This window comes from Alosa pseudoharengus, unplaced genomic scaffold (assembly GCF_046254945.1).
Source record: "Alosa pseudoharengus isolate Yale_2024_CS ecotype anadromous, Long Island Sound unplaced genomic scaffold, YU_APseudo_1.1 YU_APseudo_1.1_scf_18, whole genome shotgun sequence".
Classification (NCBI taxonomy): domain Eukaryota; kingdom Metazoa; phylum Chordata; class Actinopteri; order Clupeiformes; family Clupeidae; genus Alosa; species Alosa pseudoharengus.
Window position 1 is genome coordinate 3,242,368 of NW_027468650.1, and position 11,243 is coordinate 3,253,610.

An 11,243-nucleotide genomic window follows, 5' to 3' on the forward strand; every position below is an offset into this window, starting at 1 on the left:
TATAGGCTACAGATTTGGACTTTTCCTCAACAAATAGGCAAGGCAAGGCAAATTTATTTATAGCACATTTAATACACGGTGGCAATGCAATGTGCTTCTCACAAAAACAATGATAAAAAATGAAAAATAAAAATATGGAACTACACACAATTTTAGCAATAGTAGAAAAAGTCAAATGTATATATACAACAACAGCAAACAGTCAATTAAAAACATAGATAAAAAATATATAAATAAAATAAAAGAGACTCATAAAAATGTGCATTAAATACAGAAAGCATCTGAGAAAAGCTTGGTCTTTCGCTTATTTTAAAAATGGTGATAATTGGGGCGTTTTTATGTTCTCTGGGAGCGGTTCCAGAGATGGACGGGTTAAAAGCTGCTTCAGCCTGTTTTGACAGTAGGTTCCAATAGTAGTTGCTGATGTGATCTGGGTCTTGGTTGAGAATATTGTTTGAACATGTAATGTAAGTAGTTTGGCCCCATCCCCTTCAATGACTTAACAACTAGCAGAATCAATTCCATATCTAATTGGGAGCCATAAGGACACTGATTCATGCATTTGTATCATCAAAGCTGGTTTACTGTAATGCCCTGTATTCTGGTCTTCCTGCTTGTGCAACGAGAAGTCTCCAGCTTGTTCAGAATGCTGCAGCCAGAGTTCTGATAAAACCTAAGAAATTTAATCACATAACTCCTGTAATTTCTCTTCATTGGCTACCTATTCAAGCAAGGGCTGATTTGACAATTCTTTTAGTGGCCCCCTTACACCAAACAATAACTTTGACAAGATTCGGGAAAGATTCTTGAAAGATTAGGGGGGCATTAGTTAAAAAACTACAAAAACTAAAAACTACTATCTTTCAAGAATCTTTCTCAAATCTTGTCAAAGTTGTTTGGTGTAAGGTGGCCATAACTTACAAAGCTTTAAACGGTCCTGCATTGTCAGAACTCATTAGCCCCTGTGTTCCTGCCTGCCCTCTCCAGGCCCTTGATGCTGGTCTCCTGTCTATTCCATTTGTCAAAAAGAAATCAGCAAGTCACAGAGCTTTTGCTTTCCGGGCATCCTCGTTACGGAACAGCATTCCCCATCACATCAGGGAAGCAAACTGTATCCAGACTGAAGACACTACTTTTTTTACAAACACCTGGTTTTAAACTCATAATACCATTTCCATTGTTCATTGCTCATTTCTACATTTTTACAACTATTATTTTACTATTATTTTATAATTATTATTGTTTCATATTTATGTTTTATTTATTTATTAATGTTTTATTTTATCTTGTGCTTTTATATTTTTTTACTTTTAATACTGACTTTTATTTTATTTTTATCCCTTTCTCATTTTCATTAATCATAGGTGAGTGTTGGGTGTACAGTAACATCCATTAAACCATTTAGAGTCACATCTGCCATTCCCTATAAGAGCAAGAAGTGCAATTATGGAATTTTGGAGATGAGTGGGAACATCTCTGCAGAAGGAATCTGCATGCTGGCACAACAACAGCAGGATTCCACCAGTAGTATTCTTTGCTAAAACCATAGGCTAAAACAGGTGTGTGTGTGTGTCTGTACTCACCTAATCATTTAATTCGTAGGCAGTGACAAAACACATAGTCCTTACGTCTTACACTAAGTTATTTACTTTCACAGTACTGACTGATATGGGAGTTACAATCTGAAACATAGCCTGAAAAAACAACATTTACCCCGATAACATTTGAATGACTAATTCGAAGGACATTCATCCAGCACACCAGCACAGTCATTGCATTGTGTTGCCAGCGACTCGCTGCTAAGGTATGGCCACTACATATTGGACCTCCTTAAGCTTGTGCACTCCAAATAACAGTAATAATACTAATAATTTGAAACATATGTAAATGTGGAAGTAATATTTTTGTCAACAGTTTGTTCTATGTGGTCACCTGTGTTGAGCTCTCTGCTACAGTTGCCACATTTTACATCCATATAAGTATAAGTATATATACTTTTTTGATCCCGAGAGGGAAATTTGGTCTCTGCATTTCTCCCAATCCGTGAATTAGTGAAACACACACAACACACAGTGTACACACAGTGAGGTGAAGCACACACTAATCCCGGCGCAGTGAGCTGCCTGCATCAACAGCGGCGCTCGGGGAGCAGTAAGGGTTTAGGTGCCTTGCTCAAGGGCACTTCAGCCGTGCCTACTGGTCGGGGTTCGAACCGGCAACCCTCCGGTTACAGGTCCGAAGTGCTAACCGGTAGGCCACGGCTGCCTCCGCATATGCACCGCAGTGTGGGGCTGTATAACTCTTAACCAAGTCAGTCGTCCAGAATACTGCACATAGGTGACCTACTGTCCACCACTTTCATATTGGCATTCAACCAGGAATAAATCTATATGTTGATATTTAGTTTAAGGAATAACTTTTTTTTACTGCGCTTTTTAACCTACCGTGTGTCAGAGAAGGTTTTTGAAATGGCACAACCAGGGTTGCTAACAATCAGAATGTAGCTCACAACATTATAACTCCAAAAATTATGTATTAACCAAACTGAAGCTGCTTCAGTGCTGACCTGTTGAATGTATGCCACAGTGATTTTTTTAAACAACACAATAACTTATTCTGTCAGTCAACATATTCATTTTAAGGAAAGGGAAAGGGGATTTATACTCTATGAAATGCAAACAACACAAAGAAGCAAAAATCCACAATATGTGCGTTACATCAGTTGTACTGTAGACTGCTGCTGGAAGGAGAAAGATGTCCAGGCTGGTCTACCGTGTAGCTCAGGGGAGTCAAACATAAGGCCCGGGGGCCAGATCAGGCCCGCCAGCAGGCTTCATACGGCCCCCCAGATGTTTTGGGTAGGAAGGGGAAATTAGAAAGAAAGCATATTCACATCCAGCTGTCGTCAACAATTTGTAAGAAGACATTTCTGTGATAAATTGATTAAACCTAGCACTACAAACCATCCTCAGGAAAGTAAGTTTCCTGTAAGTCCATCTTGAATGCACCCAATGTCATGGCTGAGGGTATCTGCTTTGGATCTACCTTTCAGCCAATCACAACCCAGGTGAGCCAATTGAGTCGTCCGTCCATTAGTGCGTCATCAGGGTACTGAACCAATCCTGAGTACTTGGGGGTGGGACAATTCTTCTTAGATGCCGACAAGGTAACGTGTCAGCTAGAGCAGTCAGTAGCAGGTGAACAGTGTGTGGAGAGTGGGCGAGGCCAGAGAGATCCCAATTCCGGGAATGAGGAAGAAGGTGTACAGGAAAGCCAGGCGAAGCCCGTGAGGAACTGAAAATAACTTCTGAATTTGTACTATACAGGACCAAAGAGGACACTTAGGGGTGTAATAAAATGCTGGATTCCATCTTTAAAAGTTTGAGGAACAATTGTCATGTGTCACTATTGGAAAATATGCACATATGCTTTACACAGCAGGAGGAAATCCACTGCCCCAGCACCAGGCCAGAGAAGGCATTGTCCATTAGATGGGTCACGATGGGAGCACCTCAACATACTCTGATGTGTCGTCTACATCTAAACAACAGAAGGGTAAAGATAAGACAGGGGAAACAGCTGGGGTTAGTAATATGACATTTCAAAGAAAGGCTCAGTTCCTCATTTCGAATGTTCGGCTGTTGTCTCTTGTGTGATGTCACCTACTTTCGTAGTCTGGCGCCTCGTCGGGGACGCGCGGGTTCGGCAGCATCTCTTTCCTCTTCACGGCGTGACGGAGATGAGTGGCAAGGCCTTGGTTCCTTTTCTTATAATGCTTGACGAGATCATCTAGGTTCTTGAAGAACATCTCTTCAACACCTTGACTGGTCTGCATTGGCCAGGTGTAGAAATAGAATAAAGCATTGGAGGAAGTGAGGTCATTGTGTAGAAATAGAATAAAGCATGGGAGGAAGTGAGGTCATTGTGAACAGAGGTGTGGCAAAAGTGAAATACCCTAAAGGGGTGCACACACTGGCGCTGACGACGTGAGTGGGGCGCACTCCTCTTTCGAGATTAAACATTACTTAGATCCCATTACCCTAAATACAACCACGCACACCAGCGTCGAACTCTGCCGCCACGTCCCTGTAGATTACATGTAGACGCCCCTATCCCAGTTTTGAGTAACCCGGTTATGCTAGGTGGAGATCGGTTCAGAATGATCGGTTCAGTGATTCTGCCTCTGCCCTTAACACAGGTGAATTTACGAATTAGCTGATCTACCTGGCTGAAGAGCTGGGCTAATTAGAATCAGCTGATTTAATATGTTTAAATAAATGTACTTTTTCCACCTCTGCCTAAGTCACACATGACGGTATTGACTCGTGTAAATTTCTGTTGGTCTTTTCTGTCCGTTGTTTCCCCAGGAGCAGAGGCTGAAGGCCATCTGAACCTCAGTGCGAAGCACAACGAGCCTCACGTGGGCACCTGGACCCTCCATCCTCCATGGACATGATCAGCTGATTCTAATTAGCACAACTTTCCACCTCTGTATTTTCAGCCAATTAGCCCAGTTAGGAAATAAATGACTTGGCTAAAGAGCCTTTTCGTGCATAAGGTCCATTAGCCCATTTCACAAGATGTCGACTCGCCACTGGGCAAACCAACTTCCTGAGCACCGTCCACAGGAAAGACAGAGGTTTTACGGCGCCAATTAAGGCATCATTTACTGTATAAACTCCTGGTTACATACACCAAGAGATGTATTGCTAAACACAGTAATAGTTGTATATAGAAAATCATTCTACCCGATATCATACCTGTAAAGTAAAATATCCATGATGGGTCTGTAATATCCGGTATGTGTAGACTATCCTGTGTTTGCTGTGAATACATGAAATAACTTATTATTATTATTATTATTATACTTTCATACCCTATATATATATATCAGATCATCATGAATTAACTTATTATTATTATTATTATTATTATTATATACCTTATATCAATTAATAGGATGATCAACAATCACTGAAAGACAAAATTGGTCTTGAATCTCTAATGTGGGGCAGCATATTTCTGAATTATTTCAAAAGGATGATTTCCATGTCTGACAGCCTATTTTTTCCAACTTTCTGATAGCTCTAAATCTCCTTGAAATTGCTGAAATATTCCTTAATAATGATTATTGTTTATATAATCCCCATTTGCAGGGGCAAAAGTCCCAGCTATTCTTTCTGGGGTCTGACAAATATAATAATTAGGCTAACATTTCACAAAGAACAATACGTCTGAATATACAGAAGTTAAAAAAGCATATACTTTAAATAAGAGTATACACATGTATATACACACATACACTCACACATAACAGAGGACAGTCGCGCATGATTCGATGTGGCAAACACTAGCACACACTCTAAGAAATGGCTGTACTTTTACAGTACAGCACAGCAAAATCCTACAGAATAATACTGTATTATACCACTACAGGACTGGAGCTAATAGTGCAGCTATCACATTTTGGTCAGTGCTGAAGTGCATGTTAGTACCCCTTGCATGCCTCTAAGTGTTAACTTTGTAAACGATTTCCCCTTGATGCAGCCTTTTCTAAGGTGTGATTGTCATAGATAATATGGTTTTTGTTTCTCTTCTACTAGATGGCTTGTGGTGTGAAAATGACATGTTTGTCTGTGAGTCAGTGATGGATGAGTCAAATAACGACCCTGGCATTTGAAACAACATACGGCCCTACCAAGAAACCAACCAAATTAAACATTCTACCTGAAACTTGTTTAATGTCTAACTAAACAGTCTTTTTTGGAACATCTCATAATTAAAACACAATGAAAAATACCCAAGCCTACATAGCCGAGAAGGTTGGACACACCATGACTGTGATGTAAAGGATAAGTGAATAGAAGTAGCAGTCAGCGGGCAAGTTATGATAAAATCAAAGAGTTTATGGTAATTAATTGTCTACCAGATCGAGATGATAATTCTGATGGATGACGTTGGGAAATGTTTAGGGCCTGTGTGTAAATGAAGAGGGCCTGCCTGCGTTTCTGCGCCATGGCGATAGAAGGCTATTTAAACCAGCATTCTGATGTGTTCCTGCGCCATGTCGATAGAAGGCTACTTAAACCAGCATTCTGACCCTGCGTTTCTGCGCCATGTAGATAGAAGGCTACTTAAACCAGCATTCTGAGCCTGCGTTTCTGCGCCATGTCGATAGAAGGCCCGTTCTGAGCGGCCCGTTTGACGAGCGGCCCTTCTGGCAAAATCCAGACGGCCAGTCCGTCACTGGTGGGAGTACAGTAAAGTAGTTTTCAGGCCTTTGGTGCATTACTGGACGGTTATGTTAACACATCATGTCCCATTGTGACATAAGGCAGACTCAGACAACCCAGGCCCTGTGCACTGACCGAAGGGGATCCTTCGTAGAACGTAATGACCGACATGATTATTATTGGGCGGGGTGGACAAAATGATATTCTTATAGGGCCCAAACTTTCTAGCATCACCACTGACCTCATCATGTTTTTTTTTTTTTTTTTTTATTATTATATTATTATTATAATTCGGAAAGTAACAGTGTTATTTTGAGGACAATACACAAAGACTAATCCGCATACAGAGCTGTTTGTTTTGTTATCTAAAGAGCAATTGAGTGGGAAATGACTGGAGGGAGTCTAACAGAAAACTAACATTTTGGGAAGACTTCCCAACTTGCAATCTCATTGGCTCAGAGCATCAAAGTGATGGGCTGCTAACAGAACCCGCATTTGGGAACAGCAAGAGTATCATCTCCTGGCCAATAGGGACAAAAATAAATATAAGAATAATAATCAATAAGCAATTCCACCAATAACCACCTAGACTATTTTAAAATGTAAAGAACCTTAACTACAGATAGATGTTTATGTTTATGGCATTTAGCAGACACTTTTACGCAGACATAATTTTGGTTGTCATGCAGGGAAATGCTCAAAGAATTAAAAAACATTACATAAACATTCTGCGCATTTCAAAGGTGAAATGTGCATTTAAATCCTAGGGGACACTATTTCTTTCGTTTTCACCCAGCCAAAACCCTTCAATACACTGCATAAAAATCCTGCATTCCTATTGTGTTATGTGTAAAGCTAGGGAAATGAAATGCTTTTGCTAAAAGGTCATAGCAGGACTTTACTTGTTGGACTAGTTGGCTAAAACGCATAGTCCGAAGCGTACAGTTTAAGCGCACTTAGGGCGTGTTTAGTCAACTTTTGCTAGTTTGGCGACGGAATAAATGATCAGATGCCAGGCACATGGTGCAAAAGGATTGTTCTTATGTTTCTTAATTAATCATGGGTGTGTTTTGGGTGTTCAATCCATTAAACCAATTAGAGTGACATCTGTCATTCCCTTTAAGAACAAGGAGTGCAAAACCGCACGGAACAATGGTATTTTGGAGACGAATGAGAACATCTCTGCAGAAGGAATCTGCTTCAACCCATGACCATGTATGCAACAGTAGGATTCCACTAAAGCTTGCTTTGCTAAAACGTGTGTGCGTGACAAGCAGAGTGTACACGTCTCTGTGCTTGCCTAGTAATTGAATTCATAGGTATACACTTATTTATTTACTTCCACAGGACTGACTGACATGGAGTTACAATCAGAAACATAGCCTTAAAAAAAGCAAAATTTACCTTGATGACATTTGAATGACTGATTAAAAATCCTACGAACATCCATCCAAGCACACCAACAGTCTTTGCATTGACTGCTAAGATCTCGCCACTACTGTGCACATTTGTTTATAGACCAGGTTTTTCTTGGTAAGTGGCGTTATCATTTTCAAATTGTGTCAAACTAGCAATTTGTGGTCATGCGCCTGATCATACCTTATTTTTTCCTCAATGCGCCCGTGGGTGCGCAAGTTCTCACAGAATGGGCGTCTGGCGGCATAATGATAATGCCGCTGACAACAGGAAAAACATTTGTGTCTCGCTTGGCACCTTGATGCGCTAATTTTGGGTCCTGAGTCCTCTTTCCTATTTTGTTGCAGCGTGCTAAATTAATTTCCAAAATGGCTAACTTCCTGTACAGCAGAGTCACTCAAACAAGCTTTTAATTTGTGAAAATACCGTCATACTCATGCTAAATTCAATACACTCTATGCATGGAAGGCTCTTGACCTCATTTGTTTCTGGTGGAGCCAGGTGTTTTGTAGCCACCTCTATTGTTAATGTAATTAGTGTCCACATGGGCCCGGTTGGGTGTTGCACCTGGTGAATCAGCACATTACGATGTAGAAGGATTTATTTGTGTGTTAAAATTGTTATTATTGGGCAAACAAGATATTCAGTGTCGGAGAGAACATAGGAAGGAGCAGAATATAGCCGAACAGAAGATGCTGTTACAACACAGAAAGCTCCACCAGAAATAAGTGAGCCAGGTCAAGATGTTTCTGTTGAATAGAGTGAATTAATGTTAAAGCAGCGGTGTGATGTGCTGATGCAGCTGGTTTAATGTTGGGTCTCAATGCAAATCAATTGACCACTATTACGTCCTTGACCTGTGGTGTCCCCCAGGGGTCGATCTTGGGGCCACTATTCAACCTCTATATGCTCCCACTTGGACAAACCATCACAACAATTTGATTTCCTATCATAGCTATGCCGATGACACCCAACTTTACTTTGCTCTTTCGCCTAATGACTATGGTGGTTCCCTTGAATCTCTTTGTCAGTGTATTGACAAGATTAACAACTGGATGTCTCAAAATTTTCTTCAGTTGAACAAAGAAAAAACTGAAGTAATTATATTTGGTAAAAAGGAGGAAAGACTTAAGGTTGCCACTCTCCTTGATATTAAGGGGTTTAAAGCAAAGGATACTGTTAAAAATCTTGGCGTCATAATTGACAGTGATCTAAATTTAAACAGCCACATGACTAAACCGCGTTTTCCCACCTCAAAAACATTGCCAAACTTAGAGGGCTAATGTCAAAACATGATCTAGAAAAACTTATTCATGCATTTATCTCCAGTAGGGTTGACTACTGCAGTGGGCTTTTCACAGGCCTTCCTAAAAAGGCTATCAAACAGCTTCAGATGATACAAAATGCAGCGGCTAGGGTTCTCACAAAAACGAAGAGAGTTGACCACATTACTCCAATACTTAAGTTCCTGCATTGGCTTACAGTAAGTCACAGAATTGACTTTAAAGCGCTTCTGCTTGTTTATAAATCACTAAATGGAATGGGACCAAATTACCTAGCAGACAGCTTCAGCAGTACACACCTTCCAGACCTCTCAGGTCTCAGGAGAAATACTTGTTAGTAGAACCTACTGTTAGAACTAAACATGGTGAAGCAGCGTTTAGTTGCTATGCAGTTCAGCTCTGGAACCAACTTTCAGATGAGATCAAAGTTGCCCCAACTGTAGCCGGTTTAAAATCTAGACTTAAGGTTTAAAAGACCAAACTTTTCTTAGATGCTTTCTGCTAACTGATCACTTATTTTTTATATTTCCAAATCTGGGAAAGTCTTTCAGCTAAAATTGTAATAGTTTCTATGTTATTTTTTATGTTTTAATTATTACTTTTTAAATACTTTTAAATTATTGCCCTTTTATGCTTTTATGTACTATCACCTTGTGTGTTTTATGTTTTCTTATTCTTATTGTTATTTTATTATTATTCTTTACTTTTTAAACTATTCTTTGACTATTGCCCTTCCATGCTTTTATCAGCTATTCGTGTTTGCTTTTGTTTATGTAAAGCACATTGAATGACCTCTGTGTATGAAATGCGCTATGCTGCATCATTGAACTTAAGAAAGCAAAGTGCAGATCCACGAAGTGCTACAGGCCAGAGTGAGCGATTTGAATTGAATTCTGGCTCCTATAGGAAGCCAAAGAAGACTAACTAACAGAGGAGTTCTGTGTGACTTCTTTATGGCTGATGATGTAGGCCTACTAGAGCTAGTACCCTAAACATGTGTTAGTGTTTAGAAACGGCCCAGGATATGCACTTCAGTTACTAAAGCGACTCACGGACTGCATCACCTTGATATCCTGATGTGCACATCCCAACTTTGGTTATCATTTTGCAAAAACAGTTTTCAACACAGTGAAATGTCTTGGCTATTTCAACTGAGACCATTCATACAATTGTAAGCTAAGTACAGGTATCGTCAACCTTCTTTAACATTTCAGTATAAGTTTGAACATTATTTAATGTTGTAAAGACTATTGGATGAGCCTAAATCAAACTAGTTTTTGAATAGTTAATAAAAAGACACGTTTTATGGAAGACATACTTACTAAACACACAGGCATAGAGCACCTTGGATGGTTTCACTGTCCCGTACAAGATAACTCCCATCCTTGTTTTTTTTAGACAATAACTCCTCACACCTTGTGCGGCTTATGGGTCCATGGTAAACTAGGGTGTCCATGTCCCGTGAGTGTGGTGTGCACGCAGCAGTTACCCCACACTGGTGTGCCTCGCACGGGCACAAGTCACTCTACTACTCCAACAGTCTGCATCGTTTGGTGGCCTCCACTTCAGCTTTTCACACAGGAAGTTAGGTTGTTTGTGTGTGTGTGTGTGTGTGTGTGTGTGTGTGTGTGTGTGTGTGTGTGTGTGTGGTTAGGCTGGGGTGGGGGTCAACATCAGCAATAGCACAACCGCCAAGAAAGAGGAAAAAAAACACAGACTCTTTATGAGTTGTATTGTCGTTAGATACTTTGATCTGCTTTGGACCTACAACAGTTGAGTTATTCCACATTTATTCAACCATACACTTTTGTTTTTTGCATATTTGATAACTAACCATACTTGTTCATCTATTAATTCGTTTATAAATTCATTCATTTAGTTTGGAGTTAATTTCATGAGTTGACCATGGGTGGGTTAAGCTATCCTCTTCATGAGTCTGATTTCTGACATGCTTTAGGCAACAACAAACCAGTTCGCTGTACACCGAACTTAACTTAACTTAAAAGGCATGATGGTCCCTTATTAGAATAACAGGGACTAGCATATTAACATTTAGATACTGTTTATATGTGCAGAATAATTGGAAAAAAGAATAATGGGTTGGTTGGTTGGTTGGAATAATGTATGGTGTTGGTGGTTGGAATAATGGTGTTGGTGGTTGGAATAATGTATGGTGTTGGTGGTTGGAATAATGGTGTTGGTGGTTGGAATAATGTATGGTTCATGCAACTTAAGACCTCCATGCTGACTGACATCACAATCTCCCATGACCTCAATGGTGTACTCAAACCGAACAAAAGCAACACAGCAA

At 40.0% G+C, this 11,243-nt stretch overlaps 1 protein-coding gene across 1 annotated transcript; it reads right to left on the reverse strand.

The window, feature by feature from the left end:
* Positions 1–34: 34 nt before the first annotated feature.
* On the reverse strand, positions 35–10,456 carry LOC143130839 (SH2 domain-containing protein 1B). The gene is made up of 4 exons (XM_076290067.1): positions 10,255–10,456; positions 4,761–4,824; positions 3,667–3,829; positions 35–3,540 (listed from the first exon to the last, which is right to left on the reverse strand). Exons 1-4 carry the CDS (start codon positions 10,386–10,388, stop codon positions 3,497–3,499), a joined length of 405 nt encoding a protein of 134 aa, XP_076146182.1. The 5' UTR covers positions 10,389–10,456; the 3' UTR covers positions 35–3,496.
* Between the last annotated feature and the right edge of the window lie 787 nt (positions 10,457–11,243).

What these genes read in the sequence shown, in the direction of transcription:
- LOC143130839 (XM_076290067.1), bottom strand. Translation starts at nt 10,388, where the DNA reads ATGGACACCCTAGTTTACCATGGACCCATAAGCCGCACAAGGTGTGAG. An exon ending in GCTCTATGCCTGTGTGTTTA is followed by an intron (nt 4,825 to 10,254) that starts GTAAGTATGTCT and finishes ATGTATTCACAG; the next exon opens with CAAACACAGGATAGTCTACA. An exon ending in ATGGATATTTTACTTTACAG is followed by an intron (nt 3,830 to 4,760) that starts GTATGATATCGG and finishes TGGCCAATGCAG; the next exon opens with ACCAGTCAAGGTGTTGAAGA.